Genomic DNA, 26,357 nt, shown 5'->3' on the forward strand with positions numbered 1-26,357 from the left:
AACTATACAGTCACTAAAGCACTGTGGTCACGAGGAGTCAAATTCAGGTCAGTCAGGGATGCAGCAGTTTACACCTCAACCTGTATATGTGTACACCATCAAGTCAATCATTTATATCAGTATCTGTTCCTTACTGACCAGATCTACTGCACCATATTTGGTAAATGATCATTATTTTTCGGGTGGGAGGTGTATCTGTGTGTGGGGGCGAGTGTTGTCCAATACTAGTGAATCAATCATTTCTTCATCTGGCTTTGACTTTCTAGCCCGTGCTCTGCCCTGTGATTGATATTTCAAGACATCACCAAAGCAATCGTGTCTCCTAGAAATTAAATTTATACACTACTCATTTCTTTTGACGAATATCTTTTGTGAGAAGAGTAATTTCTGCCCAGGTTGTATTTAGTGACGAGGGTTTTTTTTTCCAGCGAAGGAAGTGCCCTCGTCATGTTACCACCGTAAGTCGCACAGAGGTGGTGGGGACAGATGGCGGACATACAGAGAGCAGGAATTGGATGTGGTTTCAGTTATATGTTAGTAAACATGTTAAGTCTTGTGTTTCAGTTCACTTTTACTGTTAGTCGATTAATCGATAACATACGATCGAAAAATATACTTAAAGCCTCTTGTTTATCTCAGAACATTGTTGCAGTTGAAAATGAGTAAATTAGAATAGAGCTTCCTAAAGTTACATTATTACAGGTGAAATCTTAGTCGTGAATGTCTTTAAATTAAAATAAAACCCACTAAATGTCACCTGCTGGCCAGCTTTACATGGAATGCTTTCACGCAGTAACAAAAGTGAAAAAGTGAAGCAAAAGCCCACATATGTAACATTTTACAGTACATCCTATTGTTTCAGCTGAATCGTTATGATCCGTGCTATAAGTTTTGCTTGCCAACAGTTCACTTGCTAACATTATCCAGCAAGCCAACTAGGCTATTCTCCGCAGAGCACATGAAGGCAACCTGGGAATCAGACAGTGGAGATCACACTTAAACTGATAATTAATCAGGTTCTATTTCTCATTGCCACTGGTGCACCTGGGGGCTGCACACAGTGCATCTGCTGTTGTTAGATGGACTATTGCTGGCTGATTGTTGAAGCCAGAACAAAACTGTTTTGTTATTTTTGCACCAGCGTTTGACATTTGGTGGATTCTTTCCATCCAATGTTGGGACCGTCTGCGGTTTTAGCATGTGGGGATTTCTCCAGCGGGAAATGGATAATGAGTGCTTTTGTTCTGCCAGTGCCAGTGCCATGTGTTTATCCATTGAGCAACACTAAACAACCCAGCCCAGATAAGTGCTTCTCTCTCTGTCTTGTGTAAAAAAAAGAAAGGCTATTTCCAAGTTGCATTAATTTCAGTTCATCTTCAGTTTCTAAATCCACTTCACCAGCCTAGTGGAACGACCCAAAGGCATAATTGGGAAACTAGTTTTGAAAGATGATAGTTTATTGAGAATACTGCTGCTTGCTATGCAGAAATGAGGCCTGGATCCTACTCAGCGTGTTCTACAAGGAGCACAGATTTGCAGAACAATACTGCCAAACATTAAGCTTGACGTGCATGCAAAAGAGAACGGTAGAATGGTACAACAATGTATAATGAAGCACAAGCAGGTAAAGAGCCTAAGGTTTCTGCAGTTGGTGAGTTAAAGTCCCTGTCCTGCAGCTTTAGCGTGGGGATGTGAAATTCCAAATCTTCTCATCATCGTAGAAAACCAAGAAAAAATTGTTAAGAAAAGGGTCATTTTCATTTGAGGTGTTATGTTGTGGACAAAGAACATTAGAGGTTAACAAAGTTGCAGATGAATCAGTGCAAAGGGCTAGGGTTAGGTATCGAATGTGGAGGTTAATGGGAAAAAAATCTGGCAAGTTTTATCTGGATATCCAATCAGTGTTGATGGTAAATGCAGTCAATTGAAGCAATTAATTCCTTAGTGTTGGCTGTATGGACCGAAAAAGTAGTTCTTCCAGCATCCGGCTCTGTCATTTGATGTGACAGTGACATATTTCAGGCACTGAAGAACCACAGGCTACTTCTCTTTGCTTGTATTGTAAACTAGCTACATTTTCGGCTGCAAAAATGGCATCCCAACATGAGTGCAGTTATGGTCGAAAATACACTAGACAATTTTTTTGTCTGACTCTGATATGTTTAGCCGTATTTATCTGAGTCACAGTATACGCCCGAAGAAATGTAGCAGAGTCAGCCGTGTAAGAGGATATGGCCAGTGGGGACCCTCCAGGACCCGAGTTGCTGAGAGCGAACACGGGCCCCCATTGCTCAAATTGCTCTCCGATGCCAACAGAAAATGTGTGTTTTGCGTCTATATGTAAATTTACTTGATAGACATACCAAGATGGTAACTGTATAGCTATGTGTGAAAGAGAAATGGACAAATGCAGAAATTGATTTGTTCGACAACGTTGTGTAGCTTTGATTAGCACCCAGCAGCTAGCTTGGTAAGAGCTGTAGTGGCACGCTGGGGTGGGCGTGGGCGTCAGAAGCTCGCATACAATGCGCCCCGGTACATGTAGGCGCTGCCTGCATGTCTCCACGGTCAGGAGAACGTGTGGAATTTATTGCTTCAATTTACTACATTTACTGTCACCTTGTCTGATCATCCACATAAAAGGTGCCAAATTTTGCTTTAAAGGTTGAGGTGAAGGGGTAGCAAATGAGTGTATAGATAGAATGTTCTTACAGGTATAAATCTGTGTCAAAGAGACGATTGACTGATACTTGTAATGGATTGGACAAAAACATCATCAAATGCTTAGTCTATGTATGTGGAAACGGTAAAGTAATATATTAGGGTCTGCACAAAAGTTATTAGGGGAGAGGGGAGGTTAGAAATACTGAAGGAATGGTTTAGCAGTTAAGGGCTTTAATTAATAAATTTTATCTCACTCCTAATGTATATTTTAGCCATCCCATGCCTTTCCATTCCCCTGCGTGATTCTGTCTTTGTATGTTCTGTCTTTATTTTTCCAATTACAGTCAGGTAACAGGACCAATATGTGAGTTTAGAGAAGCAAAAGAATACCCCTGGATCTCTATGGATATTAGTGATTAAATGTTATCTCTACTCTAATAGTCATTCCCTTTTAGTAAAGGTACATGTGTCATATTAGGTAATTAAAGGTAAAATCAGTGGAGTTCCCATTAAATATACTATGAGTTATATTGGATTACATCTTCAATTCTTTATGCTTTGCCTCTTTGAGTTATGAATAATGTTAAAACTAGTTGTACCAATTAACACCCCATTAGTTTGTGTACACTCGCTTAATCTTAATATTGATGATTACTTCCAAAATGGTGTTTGCTGCCCCACACTATATTTATATTATATATATATATATATATATATCCTGGCTCCTATACCGTACATACCACCACACTGGTTTTATTTGATGTGCTGTGGGAGTTAAAATCATCAGTTCTTGCCAGAGTCAAAGGTGGTGTTTGCAGCTCTGTTAGCCCTGGGAATTTTACTGGACATAACACTCGGGCAAACAGCAGATCAACAGACCTGAGACATGAAGAGGAGTGGAGAACTATAAGATGTAAAGATTTATTGAGTGAACGGGCAAAAGAGTGGAGCAAGCCAGGGATGGAAGACATGAGAAATCCAGTTAAATGACAGAGGCAGAGAGAGGAGGTGGTAGCTGATCAAAATACTATGCGAGCTCGCAAGACAGCAAGTGAATAAAGCATCTGGCTCGTCGAATGAGTCCACCTGGCAGGGCAGGTCGACCAAGTCAGTTACTTCAACGCCTTCGCAGAGTGCAAGCTCCTCCACTAGCAGATGCTAAAGCATCTGAGAAAGTCGTACTAATTACCTCTGAGGTTTGTTTGTGGTGTGCCAGGGGCCTCTGCTGATGAGAAACACATACTAGGACAAGATCAGAGCAAGGCAAAATAGATTATGTGTGCACTGAGGCAGTGCTTGCTGGGAAACTAGTTATACACTTCTGATGGGGTCACTTTAACAAAAAATGTGTCACTTAGTGCTGTTTTCAATCCTACTCAGAGAGGGGAGCTTTAAAAGTTTTTTTTTTTTAATTTGTTGTATTGGACAATTGGTTTAATGTAAAGTGTGGAGGTGGAAATGAAAGCATCATGTTTGCCTGAATTTAAAATGTTTTGAAATACCGTTATTAAGAAAGTTTAAGAGCAAAAAAAGGCCACCATGTGTAGGTGTGTTTTCATTATCATGACCTTCTCTCGCAGAAATGGACAAAACAGGCGAGTTTCTCTGTTGCATTAAGAGCTGTCAAGGCCTTTATCCTATCCCATTATCTGTACTCTTGTGAAAGTCATCACAATATCAGGAAATTAAATTACTGCACAATGAAGGTAGAGCTCCGTACACAGGGAACTGGTCAGAGACTGCACTGTGAATGTAGTTGCAGGAACAGGCTGAACAAGCTAGTCATCCATACACCCACGGCTGTGTGTGGGTGTCAAAAAGAAGAAAAAAATCTGTCATTATGGAGAGGTGAAAATATCTCTCTTTCTCCAAATGTTCCTCCTGCCTGGTTTGTTTTTTGGAATTTTACTTTTTTTTTTACAGAAATATACTAGTGCACCAGTAACACAACAAGCCCATGAACTAGCTTCCCTTTGGTTTGTTTGTTTAATTATATGATTTGTTATTGAATTACTAGTGTTATTGGAAAATACTGTTAAGAATGTGTTTCAGTCAAAGTGATTTGTCTTTTATTGGGGCAGTTTGAGGTTTGTGGACTTTATAGACTCCTTTTCTTAATGAGACAATGACTTACTAGTTCAATTTTGGGTTTATTCACCTGCTTGAACTGCGTAATGAAATTCTTTGGAGAATACTAATCTGTTTTACAACACAGTTCCCTTACTTTTACAGTCTCACACCTCAGTGTATGTCTAGTCAGTCTTTGTCTGAATTGTTCCCAGTCTCACAGTGTATTTCAGATTAAAACTATGTGTGCACTGAGGCATGTGTTTTTACATGAACGTATGCATCTAGATTTCTGCTGAATTACATCAGGATGACTTCATTAGGTGTTGAGGTAAATTAACACACCAACACATCCATGTACTGTACACTCTCCCACATCCAGATACATCTTGGAATGAGATGTTGCCAATGCATAAACTATGTCACCCTAATTATTTTATATAAGGTTTTACAGCTATGCAAAAAGAGCATATCTTTTCTCTGTGCTCTGAGTGTGGCTTAATATACTCCCATGTCTTTTATCCGGCATCCGGCTTCCTGCCTGATGGAATGTAATTGGCCTCAGGAGAGAGCACGCTGTAGGATGAAGTGATGATCAGTAAGATTTAGAATAAGCAGAGAGGGCACTTCCTAGTTTGCAGTGCCAACCCACTGAAAGGACGCATGATTTGATGGAGGATTGCCTGTTCTACTGATTCTAACTCTACAGTCCTGATAATAGCCGCACGCTGAGTTGCACACACCCTTAAGACACAGCGTGTATTGGTCTAGGGAATCTAAAATTGACAGGCGCCAGCCTCATTTCCTTTCTCGGTGCCACAGGCACACAAGCAGCCGTTATGTTGTAGCAAATAAGAAGAGGCAGGTAAACTATCAACTGGATTTATGATGGGGGTTATTGAAAAGGTCATCAGTCAACAGTCTGATTCTACTTACTGTAATGGATATGGCAGATATAAGAGGTTTAGGAAGGAGAGCGTCTTGCTTGCACAACCTTAACAAATTTAGCAGTGCCAGTAGTGGTATTACAGAACCTGAAAGAATTAGAAAATATTACAGGTGCCAACAACGTGTCATCAAAGCAGCGCTGTACAGACCAAAATAAAGATGGAATGACTTCACCTAAAGTTAGACGCTAATAAGTGTCTTCATAAAACAAATGGTTGGATGGTGATTGGAGACAGTCAAGGGATATGACAGTCAAGCAGATACTAGATGAGAGAATTATTCTTATTCTGTTGGTAGTGTTACATTGTAAGGTGCAATGGAGGGTGTTCCCTCTGACACCAACCTGCATACGGACCCTTTAACAACTACTATGATTGCATTAAATGCCATGCCAAAATGTGCCAATAAAATCATAACATCTCAGTAAAATGGCAAGCCACGGTGGTAATAATATGTTGAACAGAATCTTAATTTTGTATCAGGTTTATTTGAGTTATTTTTGTTTACTTTAGTTGAACCTGCCATCGTACACTCCACTGTGGAGGACAGACTAACTGCTCATGGATCATATGTCAAGTTTGAACCACCACTCACGAATTCCGTTCGTACCTAATAGAAAATTCTAAATACAAGAAAGTTTGTTAAATACCACAAGTTGTCTTAAAGGATTCGTATGTGCTGCTTAAGCTAACAGATCTGTTCATATGAATGTCTGTTTCTTGTTTTGGTTAGGCATTACAGTGTGTCGCTGTTTGAACCAGCACATGATCAGCTACTGTTTTTTATTTTGAGGCCTGGGTCGGGTCATATCTAATCTTTGGCTACTTTCCAAACAAAAGACTTCTGAAACCCCTTCACGCTGTGCCTTCCCTAACTGCATGTGTTATTTAAGCATATGACACACTTTTGGGACCATTCAGTGGAATAAAAAAAGCAGCTTACATTCACACTCTCAAATGTAACAGCCAACCCAAAAATGGTGCAAATTATGTCCAAAGTCGCAGGTTACGTTAAAGAATGCATTCTTTGAGAGAATGAGAAAGAGAAAACCATAAAAAATAATTTTCAATTGTGTAAATGAAACAAAATCTTCAAGGGAAAGGATATGATATAAGCCAATACTAAAAACAAAGTGTGTACAGTTTTGAGGACTGTAGTGCCACAGTGGCTAAGAAATGTTTTATTTGTTGGTTTCCTTTCTTTCATTTCCCTCTTTCTCGCTCCCTCTTTCCTTGTTATGAGGCAATACATCATAAGATATTAGACAGTAAGGAAATTATCCCATATATTGTAAGCCAACACTGTCATTTGGAGAAGAAAGCCCAATTCATTCACCTCCCTTTGTTTGCTCTCAATAAGGGACAGTGCTATTTTTACCATTCTATAGCAGGAGAAGGAGGGGGATAGGAACCCGCTGAGGGGATTCCCCCGCACTGCGGTGATATACCGCCTCAGGGCCATCCCGAGGGAGTGCTCCGAAATTATATTGAAGTGACTGAAATTGCTTGACTTGAACGGGGGGTCATATTGAGTACACGGTTATTACATATCATATCATCATTTTCCCTCTCCCTCAACAAAATGTGAAGTTTGCAGAGCTGCGGTCATTTATTTTTCATGATGCTATTGAGCGGCTTGGATATGTGTCAGATGTAATGATGAGGATTCTTTCTTTTTCAGTTTATTAACGCATTTTCAATTCAGTCCCATTGTGCTGCGGTCAATGCCGATGAGCTAGCTGCAGCATATGCTGGGGACGGATAACATATGCCCTGTGACAAACAATGTTAGCAGGATATTTCCTAGATAGTGGTGGTATCACGGCATAGCAGTCAGTATGCTAGCACTGCAGAGAGAGCGAGAGAGAGATTAAATTGAATATGGGTCAGTTCAGAGCCAAAACTCTGCTTATCTGAATTCTCACACACCCTGAATAAAAGTGATTATCCAGTTGAGTTAATTGAATAATTGAGGCTTCCTGGGAATCATTTCGACTGGTCACTGGTCATTATCTCAGCTGAAAACATATTCTAAAAACCAAACAGCGGTGGTAAAGCTGTGTGTATTGGGAATTCATGCATTGTGGGAAATGGGAGAGTTGTTAATAATTCATAATCCATAGTTCTAGTTCATAGAAAATCTGAGCCCACCTCCCTAAAAGAAAAAAAGAAAAAAGTTCCAAGGCAGGTGATGCAAAGCTGCACTCGTCCTCATCTGAAATTCAATTTGATTGTCTCCATGTAAGATTGATGAGGATTCCTTGGCCAAGTGTTTGTACAGGCTACACGGTTAATTTAAATCATTTATGTCTTACGAGAAGGAGTGTGGGCACTGCAGACGCTCGCTGGGCTGCCCACTTGCTGATACTCTGGCGGAAGATGGAAATCCATACCTAACGCGTGGGCAGAGGCTGGCGGTAGGAGGGAGAGAAGTGATGTGATAAGGGTCAAAACAAGCCAGTGTAGGAGACACATTAGTAATTTGTCAGGATTGATGAAGGGTAAAGTTACAGTGGTAATGGAGGAGAGGGGGAATCCAAGTCTACAGTGCGTATTCTTAGAGCAAATTACGTTTTCACAGCATGCTGTGATCAATCCACATTGACCACTTTAATGGGACTATGACTGATAACACTTATTCCCCTTTATGACATCCCAGGAGCAGATTTCTTTTCTTATCACTTAAAGGAACAGAAGAACAGTTAACTGCGTACTCCATGTGCAGTTTATCACTTTCAATAACCTATTAAATACAGTTATTATTATTATTACACAACATACTACACCAGCAGCACAATTATATTTTGCCTACACCACCAGAATTTTATTAATCATTACACAGCTGTTTTCACAGGCTGAGTTAAATTAGGCTGAGGGACTCACTGAAGCCAGGTTAAAGAAAGGAAGAAAGTCAAAATTAAAGCATATTTTCCTGACTTTTATTTCAGAGTATGGTTCAAGCTTGCTACAGCTCGTTCAAACGCTACAATTCCCATAATGCAACTCAATTGCAAAATATATGGTGTGCCCCTTTAAGTCTCCTATAGTTTCAGTTGGTATGAGCTTTTGGTGTCGTTTCCAAACAAATGTGCAGTTAATAGTTTTACCATAAACCAACAGAGATCATGAACTGCTTTTAAGGTAATAGTGTAAACTGATGTGTTAACATGGAACATCACAACATGGTCTACTGATTATTCTGACGTGTGTGTACTTCATCATTAATGGGTCAAATGACCGGTGGCACCTGTTATTTTAAGGAAAGACGTTTTCTGCCACACATACCTCCAGGGCTGTATCTATCTAACAATCATTTCCATTATTGATGAATCTATTGATTAAACCTTTAGTTCAGCAACAGCAGCGCAGTGAAAAATGGCCATGGCATGGTGACATCTTAAGATTGCTTGTTTTGTCCAGGCAACAGTCCAAAATCCAAAGAGATTCAATTTACAATTATATAAAACAGAGAAAAGCAGCAAATCATCACATTTGAGAAGCGGGAAATGGAGAATGTTTGGTATTTATGCTTGATAAATGAGTCAATCAACTATAAAAGATGTTGGTTCTACATACCTTTCAGACCAACTATTAACTCCTAACAAAATCCCTGAATAATGTGGTTTAGTACAGGTTAAAGGAGCGTGGAAAGATGATTTGTGCTGACAAATTTTAGTAGAACCATGAAAGGTAATTGCTATCTTAATACCAGATTTTAAAAATATGTTTATTTCTTCCCACATGGTTGATACATGATTGGTGCTACGATGGAGCCATTCTGTGGGAAGAATGGCTCCATCATAAGTGACACACGGGGCTGCGGATACCAAACATGCCATCGTTCGATTCCACCACTATACAGTACATTTATGGCTCAGTGCCAATGCACTTTCCTTCTCATGCTGTGTGACCAATCTGGATCCTGTGCTGACTAAGATCTTCCCTGTTCAGATCTCTGCGTGCTCACCAAACCTGGAAAACATTTTCATTAATCGTATTAATAAATATAAAGGAATGAGTAATTAAGATGCAGCCAATTGCCTGAAATTGCATACTTTTATTTAATTCTGTCGTCATTATTGTATGAAAATGCAAAACCGAGAGTGTTTTCTAAGCATTGGTAACACAGCGCTGAGGGGCGTGCAAAAAGACAAATAATTACTTTAGTTATGTAACATTTTTGGGAAGCCATGCTCATTGCAGTGGCCGTTTTAATCTGCATTTTTGTTTGTGTTTTGGTGCGAGCCCGAATAGCTGCAGCACCAACAGACATGTGTGCTCTGCCATTGCCAGCTTGGTGCGGGCTGGTTTCATTTCAGTGCCACAGCGGGCAGAGGGGAGAACATGGCATTGCCCCGAGAGAAAGAGAGAGAGAGAGAGGAAGAGAGAGGGGGGAGAGAGGTACAGACAGACGGAGATAAAAACAGAAATAGAGAAGAGAGACTGTTAGCTTGGGTAAGTGGATTATGTGACGTGGAAGGGGGGAGGGAGGGGCTCTGTCCTCTATCTCCGCTGCTGGTCTGGTCAAATACTTCTTGAATCAAGGCAAAACACAAACATGTATTTGCTTACCGTCCTTTTTTCTTTTTTTTTTAAACTTACACAACCGTCTTAAAAATGTTTGATTTCACAGGACTAATGGTGTCCTCATGGCTGGACTTGAAGAACTTCTTGCCAATGCATATTTGCCAGATGGCAAGGGTTTGTTACACAGCCAGATACAAAGAATATCAGAATCTCACTTGAACACTTAAATGTTTGCAAACACTTCAGTGATTTTAAAAGAAAACCGTAATTAACTCAGTCATGAAGAACATTTGTAGAATGTAATAGCTGGTGCCTATCATTATCAACTAATTATCTTAGAGATTTCAGACTGTTGTTTAGACAAAATAATCTTGCCAATCTTTATTTTTTGACAGTTTTCTTTTCTTCTTGATTTTATAGACTAAATGGTAACATTTAACACCATGCTAGAGGTTCTGAGAGGCTGTACTTCTGTTCTGTGAGGCGCAGCAGTGCCACGCTAACATGCTGACAGTCACAATGCTAACATACTGATGCTTAGCAAGTAATATTTACCAGTTTCACCTTATTTTAGCCCATTTGCTAATTAGAACACAAAGTACTGCTGAGGTTGACGGGAATGTCATTTTTTTTTCACGACCAACAGGCCAGAACTCACAACCTGGAACATGAGGTTTCCTTAGCAAATCAGAAACTGCCATAAAAAGTAAATCAAAGAAACATTGAAAATATACACAAAGGTTCATCAGTGGTTAGCAGTACAGCCTTTAGCCTCTTTTATACAGAGATCCCACAATAAACACAGAAAGAATATCCGCCAATATGCCGCATTCGTTCATTCATACTGAACAAAAACTTGTGACATAATCCTGCATCCGTCTTCACATAGCGATCCGGCTTTCCCGAATCACGGTTACGTGTAATGCAACAGTGGTGGCGTCTTGTATGACGTAGAACATGTGCGTTGGAAGTAGGCCTTGCTTTCAAAACAACAATGGCAAGTGAACATAGTAGGGCTGACCACGAAAAGATTCAGTGATTCGATGGGCGGAGCCTGATTTGACTGTCAATCTCACAGTGCTTCGCTGCGAAACGAGGATCATGTTATTTTGGCGATATGGGGGTGCTCAACATCTGATTTCACATAGAACTACCAGTTTTCTCCCAATAAGTTCATATACTGCCTATTACAATATACATTTAAATATGTAATGCTGTAAATAAAAAATGAGAAAAGGGGGAAAAAAGCTTTTAATAAATGTTTTTGTGTGAATAAATCCAGAATTGTAAGCCTAACCCTCAAAGTAGGGGGCATCAGTGCGCATGTGTAGGCGTAGCGTGTATGTGTGTGAGTGTGTGGTGGCAGACGAGGAACTTTCGGTAGAGACGGAGCCTTAACTTCACCGTTGTTGTGCCGAGTTGTCCGCACCTCGCGGGATGTTCGGATCATTTATCTCCATTGATGAATCACACAAAGAATATTACACCATTTTTAAATAGTACTTGAAATAGACCCGTAAGGAACCGCCACGTGCATACAGCTGTCGGACGCAAGGATCATGCCATTTTGGCAATATGGGGAAGCTCAACTCTGATTTTACATAGAACTACCAGTTTTATCCCCAAATGTTAATATACAGCCTATTACAATATACATTTCAACGTTTAATGCTGTAAATAAACATATAAAAAGAAATAAAAAAAACTTCCAATAAATGTTTTTAAATTGCATAAATAAATCCAAAATTGTAACCCTAACCCTGGGTCGTCAGTGGGCATGTGTAGGGGTAGCGTGAATGTGTGTAGTGGCAGGAGGAAGACTTGCTGAAGAGATGGAGCCACAGCTTTACCAGTGTTGAGCAGAGTTGTCCACACCTTGCGGGACTTTTGAATAATTTATCACCGTTGATGAACCACACAAAGAATAATATATAATTTTTAAACAGCCACTACTTGAAATAGACATGCATGCAGTTGTGCAGCACGAAAGAAACTCTGCCAGTGAATGGCAGGGGCAAGAGAGAGAGAGAGAGAGAAAATGGTCAACAATAAGCCTCAGTTTAGCTTCGGCTTTCAATCGCCGTGCACAAAAAAACACATGATTCTATCAGTCGACTATAGGTAGGACTTGACGATCCTGGTTCGACTATGTAAATTCTTAGTTCGGGACAGCCCTAGAGCATAGCATTGAGTTGTTTTTGCTAGCCATACACACTTAAACCAGTCTTTAAACCCAAGTGAAGTTGCTGCGCATCATAAACAGCATTGCAGAGTTGTCTTCAGAGATTTTGCAATATCCCGGTGGCGGGTCACACATACAATGTCATACTTTTTTTTCATTTGTATGCCTGGATACATACATGTCATCAAAACGTCACATCTGTTCCAGCATGCCGGCTCTGGCTTTTCACACAGACATCATTCCGGCTGTTATTACCAACTTTTTTAAAAAGCTTTTGGGTGCCGTTGTAGTTCAACTCTGAGGCTTTGTGAATCACTTACCTTGCCTACACTGGGAATACACTACTGTTGATATATTAGAACATTTCTATGAAATATTCCACTATAGCTGCAACTACGTGAGTCAGCCTGCCCACACGCTTGTTGTACAAAGGCACATACTGTATGGCCCAACATGAAACAGTTTTCCTGCACTCCTTCCAGCTAGTAAGATGCTGTGTAGTGTCATGTCATATAAATATTAGGAGCACTAACAGTGGGGAGTGGGCAGAGCAAATATGTCAGAGACGTTAATGTTTGCTTGTGAAGTCTGCAGCAGTTTGTTCAATACAGGAGCACTTCTTATTATCTTTTTGTCCCTCTGTTTGTATCCATAGGACTATACGCTGACCATGTATTTCCAACAGTACTGGAGGGACAAGCGTCTAGCCTACATAGGAATTCCTCTCAACTTGACCTTGGATAACAGGGTTGCCGACCAGCTGTGGGTCCCTGACACCTACTTCCTCAACGACAAGAAGTCTTTCGTCCACGGAGTCACAGTCAAAAACCGTATGATCCGCCTGCATCCAGACGGAACCGTTCTGTATGGCCTCAGGTGGGTTCTGCTTCGCACTTCAAACAAATTGTCATTTTTCCATATGTTTGTTTAGTTGTGCTTCTGGGTAGGAATAGCGTGCTGAATGGTTAGCCTTCCTTGATAAATTTTTGCTACCATATCGGGTGAGTTTATTGTTCTTTAGCCAAACGGCAATGACCAAGTGTAAATGCTGAATTCTTCTTTGGCTCTGAGAGAAAAAATCTGTTGTTAAGTTTTCATAGCTTATGTCACTTCTTCTGTCGTATGTTTTGGTCATGTTCCACCCAGGCCTCCCCCTATTTGCTTAAATTTAGATTTGGAAAATATCTCTAATTTATTTTAATTGTCAACAAATTCTAAACCAACAATGAATTGATCCTGCCACTGAGTATTGTCTTAAAGTAAAAGAAAAGTCTTACTTCTATATTTTATTCCTCTGTGTCATAGAGCTCCATTGTCGCCCAAAATTATTAAAAATACATCAATGAGTCAAACCATTGCACTGGGGGATATATTACTCAATTACCATTAACTGGCCACTGCATTATATTTTGAATTCCACATGTAGCGTTCTATTGCCATGAAATACTGTCTGAAGAACTGCACTACATCGTCCTTTTTGAGTAACGTTTGCTGAAACTGCAGTGCCCAACTGTAAATAACTGAGCCTTTTTCAAAACTGAAACTATGTATTTGCAACCGCTTATAAATTTGTGAAGTCTGAAAGTCTTGTGAGACGGACTAACATTGTTAGTTTTGGTCTTTTCCAAATCCACATCCTTGATTCTACCTGTAATTATATACTGTGTTTCCCAGTATAGTGTAGAACGTGAGTTTATTTATGTTGTTAGAGTGGTAAAGTGCACTTTCTGGGCCTTGAGAATGAGCAACTCTCCCCACAACAGGCAACAAAATGAATCTCAGAGTCAAAAATGTTCTCAGATGTTTCCCCGTGTCAAGTTAATTATCTGTGTTTAAAGCCCTATTACGGCACCATAGTTGCCCAAGCTGAGAACTTGGCAGTTTTCCGCTGCCGGTCGCTGAGCAGCCAGAGGATTATGGGTCGTGCTCAAGGGCACCCCTGCATTTGATTTTTAAGGGGAGGGAGGGGTGCAGTTGGAGATGACTCATGAAAAGAAGTATGAACAGGTTAGAAGGTGCATTAATGCAATGTTAAGCTTGCAGCTGTTGTTTGATATATGTTTCATAAAGCCCTTGTTTTGAATTTCCATTGATCCTTTCGATGGGCAGGTTCAGAAGAGTTAGCGTGACCTATGAATATGGATTCATGCTTTGAATTATTAGCATGCAAAGCGAAAAGTGTGTGCGCACTTGCACGAGCACTTGCCTGCTTGGGTTTGTATCTGTCAGTGTTCATACTTTACAGTCATACATGCTTGATTATGCAAGTGGAGTTCATAGCACTTTGCCTTGTGGGCTACTTATAGACCTCTCAATGCTTTCAAGAGATCAAAGGGAGAGGGAGATATGTGATGTGGTGTTTGTGATATGAGCTGTTAGATAAATGTATGTCAGGTAAGGTTGAGTAACATGCTGAATATTACAGATTCCTATCAAGGTGTTAAAGAATGCACTTTCTATATTTAATGTGAGCTAAGGCTGCAACTAATGATTATTTTCTCAGTCGATTCATCATTTATTCTTTAAAGTGGCAGAAAATAGAGAAACATGCCTATTATAAGTTCCCAGAGCCAAGATTTTCATATACAGTACATTAGTTTGTATTTCACTACCAAAATGTATATACCAAAATGCTCCAAAGTAATTTTTAATAAAATTTTTTGCAATGACACTTTTCTTTCACATCATATTTTAGAAGAAAGATGTGCACCTAGCTAGGTGGCTAACTGCCAGCTAGGTCTTGTTGGCTAGAGCGACCATGGAGTTGTTTGTCTTTGTGGCAACCTCCAGGGCTGAAAAATGAAGCCTACGCAGAAGTGCCAAAAAGTGAATGGCCAGTTGAGGCTGGCTCCAAAAGTGAGTCAGTCTCTATAGACCCCCATGTTAAAATGCCCAACTTTACAGCTGAAAAAAAGCCTGGTACAAAAAATGGTTTAGCTAATTTCCCCATTCATGAAAACTGTACGGGGATAACTTTTTATATAAACCACCTATTTATATGAGCCTAAAGTTATGCATAATTAAGGGTGTGTCTCGTTGTGCGACAGGCGCAGTCAGGCCAGGGACTGCCAAGATGGCGACAGCCAGAGCCACCCACATTTACTTCACAATTAAAACTACTTCAGAAACCTACGGGTGATATCACAGAGACCAGCTAGTTAGCTGGTTAAGGTGGGAGCATGTGCAGCCTTGTAAAGCTAAATAAATGGAGAGGTTAGTCACATTAGCTTTATCCTGTGTTTATTTACAGTAATGGCCTCTAGTTGTTGTTGTATTTTCAGTTGTTTCAACATTGTTGTTGCTGTAGCTAACAAGCGCTAACTGGCTTCGCGCTTGCTAGCTCAAGAGAGGCTTGGACCACTGTAATGAAAAATTAATAGAAGTATCAAAAAATCAAACCTAAATGATCATGACATCTAATGAAGATCACTAATTTCAAATGAAATTATAAAAACTGACTTCTGAAAAAAAAAAAAAAACTCAATAAAGCTTTCGTATTTTGGAAATGAGAATGAGCACCGAGCATCATCGATGTAAAACACAGAGTCCGCCTCCTCTCATCTTGCCAGAGCCTTGCGCTGACAGCTCAGAACACAAACCACCTGCAGATCCGGGATGTTGAAAAGCAGGTCTCTGTAAAGACGTGGGCACAACAGTCTCTTGATTTCCGTTGCTTTGTCAACATGACTCTCTGACCGATCACCTCCAGCAACCTCCAATGTGCCTGGTCCATTTGATTGTGCCGGGTGGATCGTGGTCAGCTGCTCTTCTATACAAAATCCCCATCTTCCTTTTCCAATGACTGAATTTCTGTCATATGTTTTTGTGTATTTTCAAGAAATGTGTCAGTTATGACAATACATCTACATTTTGCAGACCTAATGTTATGTTGTTGTAAATTTAGCTGTATAATAATATCACCTAATGGGTTTCCACAGCCTCATCTGAGTCTTTACTGAATGAAGACATGCAGTGGCTAACTGCCAAGCAGTCGGCTTTTAATCAGGGCAGACTTAGCCTAAATCATTTTGGATTTGCATTTCACTTTGGTGCTTATTTTAACTGTCTGATCATCACCCGTTTGAGCTCATACATCTGATAAACAAAGGGATACCTCCTCATGACCCAGTTCAGATGAGCAGGCACTAAAGTCTGCCAAAATGTGTTACCTCAATATGATTTTTATTTGCACAAATTTTCACTTAATTACTGGTTGGAGGGCAGCCAGTTTTGTTGAAGGAGACATGTACTGGTTTTAAATACAAGAATGAGGACTGCTTGCCTGTCTGATCAATAGTATAATAATGTATACAGTTACATAGTCAGCGTTTTACCTTGGAGAGGGTGCCATAATCTTATTTTAGGATGACAATGCCAATAGTCTCCTGTAATATGAAGCCAAATGAGGAACTTGGTGTAAAGACAAATGGACTTTTAGTTTCCTTTTAAAGATGATGGGACAAAGTCAAGTGCTATCACCTTATTGCAGTAATCTAATTGTATTCCCCCAGTCCCTTAACATGAATTGCTGTTTTTATAATAATTCCAATTTGCCAGAAAATATATTAAGTAAGGGAAGAAGTCACCCTTCCTCCCTTACTTACTTCATTACTATATTCCTTTCAATACAATTTGTGTAAATCACAAACAGTATCTATAATATTATCTCATGCACCCTCTCTGTGTCTTCTTTTTTCAGGATAACTACAACAGCAGCGTGTATGATGGATCTCAGGAGGTATCCCCTGGACGAACAGAACTGCACTCTGGAGATAGAGAGCTGTGAGTAGAAATGCTTAATGCCGTCAGGACCGTCTGTCAGCACTCTATGCAGGCTGAGAAGAAAACCAACACAGTCTCATGTGAATTTTTACAGTTTGAGTGAATCAATATCTGATTCATTCAAAACCTGGTTCATTTTTTTTCTTTGGAGGTCTGTAGCATTTGTTTTAAATCCATCTCATGTACTGGAAGTATGGGATTTACCTGTTTTATATGACAGTTACGACTAATTCTTCAGATCACCGTATTCTACAGATTTAATATCACATGTTTTTAGAAGAAATGTTAAAAAAATTGGAGCAGCACAGGTCTTTATTATCAAGTCCAAAAGCACTGCTATACTTTTCATAACTCAGTAGTATAATTATGTATAATTAATTAACCAATTAATTAATTATAGTATGATTATAACATTGTGGTCTTACGTCCAAATGAAATTAGCCTATTAACATCCCATGGTTGTTTTTTTTTTTTTTTTTTTTTTTTTTTTTCAGACATATCTCCCTCCTCCAAGAATGGAGCACATTCAAAATCCGATTTTTACTTTGTAAAAAAAATCTTAATAGTAGCACTTTACATTACAGATCAGTAGTAACATGGTAATTGTGGAAAAATTGTTTTATAATAAAGAAGTAATTAATTTATACCAATTAATTACCAAAGCAATAGACTGGGATTAACAATGGGTATATAGGGGTAATATAAGGCTGAAATTTATGTAGGATAATAACGGGCCAAAAACAAAGGGTCATAATGGGGAAACACATTTAAAGAGAGCAACAAGGCTAATGTCACTGTAGAGTTGATAAGAAGTAAAGAGACGTGCAGCTCCTCAAACGGATATACGTCACACATCTGTCTACATTGTGCAAGTAGAGAATACTACCATGAAAAAAATAGTTTAGCATTCTTCAGCCCTGATTCATGGTCATTACACAGAAACTACCACAGGTGTGTCCAGGTAATCATTGTGCCTCTTCACCGTGAAATTCAATAGAAACAGGTAGTTTTTTGAAGTATTTCCAGGTAACACAGTACAGCATTAAACACATTATTTACCTTATTTTTATCAGGTTCTGTCACCATATAACCATGTTTTAATCCAAATATTGCACTGATATGACCGTTTTATTGTTAGGTTACCATATTGCTACCAAAATATTACTTTAATATTACAAAGAGTATTGGCTCGTTGCTATCTTGTGTTTCCTTGCTATTAACCTTTGTTTTTCACCCTATTACATAGATGTCTTTTATTATCCAGATATACCCATTCTTAAAACCAAGCTATTACCTGGTTATTACTTTCATAATGGCATGTATTACTTTTTTTTTTTCTCTTTATTATCAAACTATACTACCCAGTAAGAGCTACCAAGGACAGAGGAAATATATTTTTGATTTTCTTTTGACATTTTTGTGAACTCAAGTGAACCTATTAACTGACTTGCTTTTCAAAGCAACGTCTGGTTCTTGGAAACAACTTCAAACACGTCCGTCCCCCCCCCCTTCCCAAATGACAGCCCAGTTGGATGATCAGCAACACTGCATATCTTGGTCTCCTGCGATGGTTAGACAGATGGTTACACCTTGGTGTGTGTGTGTCTGTGTCTGTGTCTGTGTCTGTGTCTGTGTGTGTGTTTCTTCTTGTGCAGATGGCTACACCACAGATGACATCGAGTTTTACTGGAAAGGAGGCGAGTCGGCTGTAACGGGGGTGACAAGGATTGAGTTGCCTCAGTTCTCCATTGTCGATTACAAGTTGGTGTCCAGAAACGTAGTCTTTTCCACAGGTAAATGCTGTGATGTAATGCGTTGTGTATGGGCTTTGGCCTCCACAAACTGAATTTCCTTTGGGAATAATACATAACATGCTGACAAGTGGATGTTACATTTTAGATGATATTGTTCATATCAAGCGTTGGCCTATTTTCAAGCTGATTATTTAATCAATTCCTGTAGCAAACAAATCTGTGTCAAAGCTTGATCTGTTGATCTTAAATCCTCAGAGCCAAAGTTGTGTTTGTCAGTGCTTCTAATTGGGTTGAAGTGAGGAAATGCACTGCCTTTGAAGTATCCCTTAAGCAACAGCGGGTGATGCAAGGATGTTGGAATGGTACTTAAGCAAAACATGCTGTAAACGCTTCAGTTTACAGAGCAAATTGTGTCCGTGTCAGGTGGTCCTTGACCCTGAGAGGTGATAGTTTGTTTTTCATGCTGACATTAATAAAACGTAACTGAAGACCTGCTGAAGTCTTTGTATCAAGGCTCAGCTGGTACATTTCATGGTAAAGTAAATAAACCTAATGTCATAAACTGCTTGTAAACAAAGCTAACAGTAGTGTAACTGAGTTTCAGTGGCCTCCAGGAAACCTAAATGATCCTCCAAACCCCTAATGAATATTTACTGGTCAAATGAAACATGGATGCTAACCGAAGAAAGAGGTGCCCATGGCTTATAAATATTTTGCCGTTGGTGTCGTCATTAAATGGTGTTGTGAAACACACCAATCAAGTGTTGTTTATTGGTTCACAATTGACATTTTCCGTAGCACTTTAAATCCCTCAGGGCAATTAATTAGTTTGTCAAGTTACTGTACATGAAAACATTTGCAGTATTGTATTTCATGTAAGTAATTTGTGTTTCCAACTTGGAGAAGTGTAGAAGGATAATTCAACAATACTCATTGCTCGCAGGGGTATTCTGCTACATGCCGTGACCTTTAGTTTTTATGTGTCGTACGCAAAGGTCCTAAATTAATAAGATTTTTATGTGTTTATTTATGCCTAGATACAGAACTTTATTGACGCTCCCTAATCAACTGCCATATAATCTGGTCAGTGGAGACGCATTCAAAGAAGCAGCTTCTCCACAGCTGTAGCAGGGTAATAAATGCTGTGTGACATTTAGTAATAACATCATTTTTCCCAGACGTTATGCTCATGAGGAGGAGCCACACTGAAAAGGACATGAACAGTAAATCATTCTTTTGTTTGCTGTTTGGGGTATTTGTTATATTTCTGTTGAGGCCCCACAGATTTTTTTTCCCCCATCTCAGTCTTCCCACAAGTGCCTCACTCTCGAAGTCACTGCTCAAGCTACCAAATCCTTTGCTGTCACCCTCATTTTAACTGTGTGTACAGTATGTCTTTATCTCACTGTGTTGCACATGTGCTGCATTGCGTTTACAGTCATAACTGGCTGTGCACAGTACATGCGTGTCTCTGCCTTCATGTGTGAATCCCATGTGAATGTGCCGAGGTGAGCGCACCAGAGTGCACATGTTTGTGAATCGGCATGTCCCCTGTGGGTGGCTGACTATTAAAGTTTAGTGACCAGTGGTCTGCTCCTGTGCTCTTGGCAGGATGTGTGAAGCACATCAAAGGCTCCCCACAAGACTGGCTAATGACCAGGTTTCCTCCATTACATGTGTCACTAGCCAGCCTTTAATGCCGTCCCTCTTTTTCTCACTTTATATCCCTCCTTTCTATCCTGTATCCTGTCACTTCTATACCTTTTTACTCTCTCAATTGTAAGGGTTGTGGTTGGATGCCAATTACCCTGCTCTCTGCCAGAAAAACAGCCCAGGATTCAGAACATCATATATTTATGTGGAATGAGGCCCACAACATCAATTATTCTCGTCTAAGCACACATACAAACACTGCCTGTTTGTGTGAACAGTATGCATGTACATATGCAAATGCATAAGTGACCAGACAGCGTCGCTGTGTTACGAGACATTGTGTTGTTTGCACATGGTGCGCATTCATCAGTGACATTGCTATCGTACCCTTTATTGTCCTCATCCTCTTTCCTCTTTGTTACGTCAAGACTGCTGCAATAATAACAGCTTAACATATTCCATAACATCTATATTTCAAGTTTTTGCTGTAATTTACCAGTAAAGCCCTTGAATGTTCCTTCAAGTTTGTGGGTTTTAGAAAACATGAAATGCTTTGTTAGCAGCTTTTGAAAACAGATCTGAAAGTTAAATTTTTTTAATTAATATTGCACTGAAATTCATTAGTATGCCCAAGCACTCTTTTTCTCTCTGCATACAAGGATGACTACTTTAGTTTCTAAAGGAATCCCAGTTTTATAAGGATGGCAGTGATACAGCAAGCATTTTTGAAATCTCGATTATGATGGGACAAAATCAACAAAACTACATGAACAAATATGGTTATACAATAGATTTAATACTGTAATTTTATATTTTGTAACAGTATGTTTTAATTTTAACGCTGCAAGAGATAAGGCTTTTAGGAAGAGGACTAACCAGTGCTAATGCAGAACATAAATTTGGCAGGGAACATAGTGGGGAAATATCGGTGGATGTGCTATCGTGAACAGGGCTTTTTAACCTGTAACCCCAAAAAGTACAGTTAGCTAATAGGCCTACTACTTTGCCTTAGACATAAGCCTCAGTTAGGTTACTACTGTAGGTAGTAAAATCTTTAGAAATTAAAACAAGAAACCCTAATTGTAGCTAAATACCTTGGAATCTAAAAGCTGACTGCAACAGCCCTGCCATGAGGGTGACTCTATTGTTGTACTGTCATCCACTCAACTTTGATAATCATCTCTGCATCCCGTCTCCTCTTCTTCCTCCCTCTCCTCTTCGGCCTCACACATGGTGTTCCTCCCACTCGCGCATGTTGTTTGGTATCGCAGTTACAGCCAGTACAGTTCTACACCCACACGAAACTGAACCTCAGCCTCCTCTTTTCTTAAACCACTTCCGCATCTGCTAGTGCGAAGATACTCTGTTCCGATTTAGGCTGGAGGAGCTACCATTAAGGATGCATCAAAAGAAGTGAATGGGATATTTTAAGCCCTGTGACAGTCTGTTCTCACACTTACACAGTAATCAAGTGCATGTTGAGTGTGTGTTGACTTTGTTCACAACTGCCAGACTGTTCCTCATGGGTTAAGGAGGATTCAAGAGATAAAAAAACTTACGAAACTGTACAAAACAACATAACAGGTACCACTTAATTTGTACCTTTGGTCAGTTTAAAAGCCCAGGTGTGTAATATTTAGGAGGATCTATGGACAGAAATCAATAGGCTATACAAAACAGCGGTGTATAAAGACATTACATAATGAACCGTTATGTTTTTATTACCTTAGAATGAGCCATTTCTCTCTACATACACCGCAGGTCCTCTTACATGGACGTTGCCATGTTGGGCTGCCATGTTTCTACAGTAGCCCAAACGGACAAAGTGCTCTACAGAGGTTGTTTCGTCACTACGTGAAATACGTACAAGAAGAAGAAGTAGTAGTATTAGCAGTAGTAGTAGTAGTCGTCTGGTTTATTAGAATTAAGAAGAAAAGTGAAATATGGATAAAATGAGGCCCACACGTATAATTTAGCACAAGAGCCTGCAGAGTGTGTCGGCCACCGTAGATTCTCATACACTACTGCACAGGGAGGGGGTGAGCGGAATTCACAACCCTTACCACTAGATGCCACTAAAACTTACACACTGAACCTTTAAGTGATTTTTGCCACCTAAAAAAAAACTTTAACCATCGAGCTAATCTATTAAAAATGGATTGTATAATATTACAATGATTTCAGTCCGAAAGTCATACTCATGGCGTCACAAGAATCATCTGGGAACCGCGGATGTCTGCACAAAATTGTGTGCCAATGCATAAAGTAGATGTTGAGAAATGTCATGGGATAAGGGAAAACCGTGACCTGCTGGTGGCCCTGGAGAAAAGTGAGAGGATCACCAACTTCATCTTCTGGGCACCATGAATGTCCAAAGTACAACAGTACATTTCAGTGCAACCCTTGACACATTTTTTTTGACCACTACAAAAATATTTTTGGTGTCTTATAAGTCCAAGTGGAACTGTGTGTGCATGACATAATACATAACATAACTAACAAAATTCCAATTTAAACCCATATTTGCTCAGGTTAAATGTCAATTATATCAGTCAGTAATCATACTAGATAATAACATTTGATGAACAGGCCTGCCCTTTGGAATAACTGTTGGGATTTTATTGCAATACAGTAGGCACAGAATCTTAATGAGATTGTGTGTTTAATCAGAGTGACTATCCACTCAACTCTGCATGCAAGTGGGCAGTCGACCCACGCTCGCCACAAGTAGCTTTGGCTGAAACCCACAGATTGTAAAATTAAAGTATAATGGCTCCCCCTACTCCTCCAATATAAAACAAAAATGGAAAAATAGCTAAGAATAGTGGGAGCAACGAGCCATAGATTCAATCCATAAAGAGGCATACGCTGGGAGATTGATGAGAAATCATGCATCACCCTTATATCAGAATGTCATGCACACGCACGCACGTGTACTGTTTATATTCCAGGTCATGGAAAAGTAATGACAGATGTGCTCTCCTCGCAGTAGCGAGAAAGCTATTATTCCTGTGGCAATGCTGAATCCCTCAGAAGCGTCATATGAATTATGCAGGTGGATGAGACGTGGGGAACTGATAAATCAAAACGTTTCAAGTTCAGATTTTCAGCACCATCCAGAATGTTGTCACATCATCACGTAACAGGGCTACGGTTCTGTGTGTGTGTGAGCTGGTGTGTGTGTGTGTGTGTGTTTGTGCTAGTGAAGGGGGTACTAGTTACCATGGCAATAACTCTAACCAATGCTGTCGGGGTTGCCATGGCAACTGAAACAAAAACACAAGGTGTCTCTGTGTGCTCCCGTTTTTATGGTCAACATTTTAATGTTTTAAATTAACTTTGTATTTATTTTTATGTACCATACCATAAGGAATTTTGAAAAAAATAAAATAAAATAACACAATCAGGAACTTTGCTTTAATGGGTATCTGACCATGAAAAAAAAAAAAATTCTAAACTAAAAGACTTAAATGCACTGCTTCTATCTCTGTCTCCTCTTCCCTTAGGTGCCTACCCTCGACTGTCTCTGAGCTTTAAGCTGAAGAGGAACATTGGCTACTTCATCCTGCAGACGTACATGCCATCGATCCTGATTACCATCCTCTCCTGGGTCTCCTTCTGGATAAACTATGATGCGTCAGCAGCCAGAGTGGCTCTAGGTAAGAAGCAGTGGCTCTTAAGGGGCATATATTTGGCTTTCTCTGATGAGACCAGGGACCAAAGTGAGCCACTACCTCCCCGATGGATTCTCAAAATTGACGAACACGGTGAGAGACCAAACTCATACTGTCGTGGTATTAGTGGAAGCTTTAGGGAACAGCTTGGAAATTTGAGGGCCAAATGGAAATAGATTTGAAGAACATTTCTGTTATGTCTGCGGTAGTGGGGGGGTATTAGGTAATATTGCGACCAGTATGTAAACATGTTTTTGTCCGCTGTGCCTTTCCGTAGGGCAAACATGAATACACAACCTTGACTCGGACCAAAGTAGGTCAGACCTTGTGTCTGCAGCTGTTGTGGTCACTGAGAGGCCTCCAGGAGCTATAAAAACATCACCTCTCTAATGATCATAATTTCACTTCTTATTGAAGAGTGCTTGTGTGGGTGCAAAGGGCCCACTCACTGTGGGGCTCCTGTGTGCTGTAAACAAGTGGCAGTGATGAGAAGCAGCAGGTCGCTGGTTTGTAATCACTGATTCCTCACAGGACTCTGCTGCACAGTTTTGTCAAGATGACATATGAGGAGTCAGGCAGGGAAAATGTAATATAAATATAATATGGAGGTTGTCAAGACAAGAGCTAAAAATACAATTCGGACAATAGTCTTCGGCAGTCAACAATAAACTGGCAATTGATTGTTCACTAAACGCCTCCCCTCAACAGCAGTTTCCTAATAAGGGGGTGTGGGATTTATCAAGTGGTGAAATATAGGATTTTCAGAAGTTACGTATCTAGTTGTTTTCAGTGCTGCGCTCCACTCACAGGCGTTTTAGGAGCAACATGTTTGTGTTTCTGCACCCGAAGTGAGCTTTGTTTTCAGTAATATTTCTCAATATGTCGTCATTGCTGAAGATGCTGTAGAAGTATAGGAACTTACATAATGAGCTACGCCAAATTCCATCAAATAGATTTTTTTAAAATTTAATTTTTATTTCTTTTATTATACCCTCTGTGTGTGGACAAAAAAACTAAGCTGGTCATCTCACATGCCCAGTAGGGCTGCAACAAACAATTATTTTCATTATCAAATAATCTGCCGATTATTTTCTGGATTAATCATTCTATAAAATGTCTAGTGACGTCTTCAAATTGCTTCTTTTGTCCAACCAACAGTCCAAAACCCAAAGACTCTTCATTTAGTGTTATAAATGACAAAGAATAGCAGCAAATCCTCACATTAAAGAAGATGAAACTAACTAGAAATGTTTGACATTTTTATACAATTCATTCATTTTTCGATCGACTAATCGATTAATCAACTAATCGTTGCAGCTCTAATGCCCTGATTTCTTTGAGAGTTTGACCATCAAAGCAAAAGGGGCCCTGGAAGCCCCAGATTCAAAGTGTTTCCGCTGGTTTGTGTTCATTTGAATGTGGGTATTTAATGAATAGTCTGCTGTATGGACATGATACATGGTTCAGACTGTCGCCAATATGGGCCGAGCAGCAAATCTTTACCCCGGGGCCGCCCTAAGAGTGCCAATTGATTGCTGCTTTGGTTTTTAGATCATCTTTATATGGATAGATAATGGAACAGTGATGACCTTAGCGCGTCATGATGCTTTTTGGAAAACACGCTTCGATCCATTACCTGTTATACAGCTGGTTAGAGACTGGAATGGATATCTGAAGAGTGTGTGTTTGTGCATGTGTGTGCACAGATCTGTTTGATTGCCTACTTGAACTGGCTTTCTTTCGTTAAAGCATGTATGCAATATCCGGTCATTACTGTACGCCTGTGAGTGTATGTCTACTTCAGGTTTGTGTGTGTGTGAGGAAATGTGTATGTGTTAAATCCTGCTAGCTGCAATATCCGGCGTGTGTCTCCTCAGCTGAGAGAGGCAACCGGAGGTCCATTCACTTCTATCCTGATGGATCATTACAAGCTTTCAGCAGGTATCTTGATGCGTGCGTGTGTGTGTGTATGTGGGCATTTGTGTGTGCGCCAACCTGCCAGTAAGAGCAGTGTAACGATCAGGGAGAAATCAATTCAAGGAGGCAGCAGGCAAACAATTGAATTGTTTGAAGGAGAATCTCATTTTCCTGAGCAATTCCAAAGGAT

General features: G+C 39.9%; 1 protein-coding gene across 3 annotated transcripts in view; it reads left to right on the top strand.

The window, feature by feature from the left end:
* LOC119902131 (gamma-aminobutyric acid receptor subunit beta-3-like) overlaps nucleotides 1-26,357 on the top strand; it is a 38,595-nt gene that overhangs the window by 3,740 nt on the left and 8,498 nt on the right. For all 3 annotated transcript variants that reach the window (XM_038718108.1, XM_038718091.1, XM_038718102.1), the window contains 4 exons: nucleotides 13,043-13,263; nucleotides 17,087-17,169; nucleotides 18,825-18,962; nucleotides 24,083-24,235. In XM_038718108.1, coding sequence (XP_038574036.1) covers nucleotides 13,043-13,263; nucleotides 17,087-17,169; nucleotides 18,825-18,962; nucleotides 24,083-24,235 — 595 coding nt within the window. The remainder of the gene's footprint in view (nucleotides 1-13,042; nucleotides 13,264-17,086; nucleotides 17,170-18,824; nucleotides 18,963-24,082; nucleotides 24,236-26,357) is intronic.

Source organism: Micropterus salmoides, unplaced genomic scaffold, assembly GCF_014851395.1.
Source record: "Micropterus salmoides isolate LMB-PRFRI ecotype aquatic unplaced genomic scaffold, ASM1485139v1 Ms_hic_scaffold_1, whole genome shotgun sequence".
In the NCBI taxonomy this organism is placed as follows: domain Eukaryota; kingdom Metazoa; phylum Chordata; class Actinopteri; order Centrarchiformes; family Centrarchidae; genus Micropterus; species Micropterus salmoides.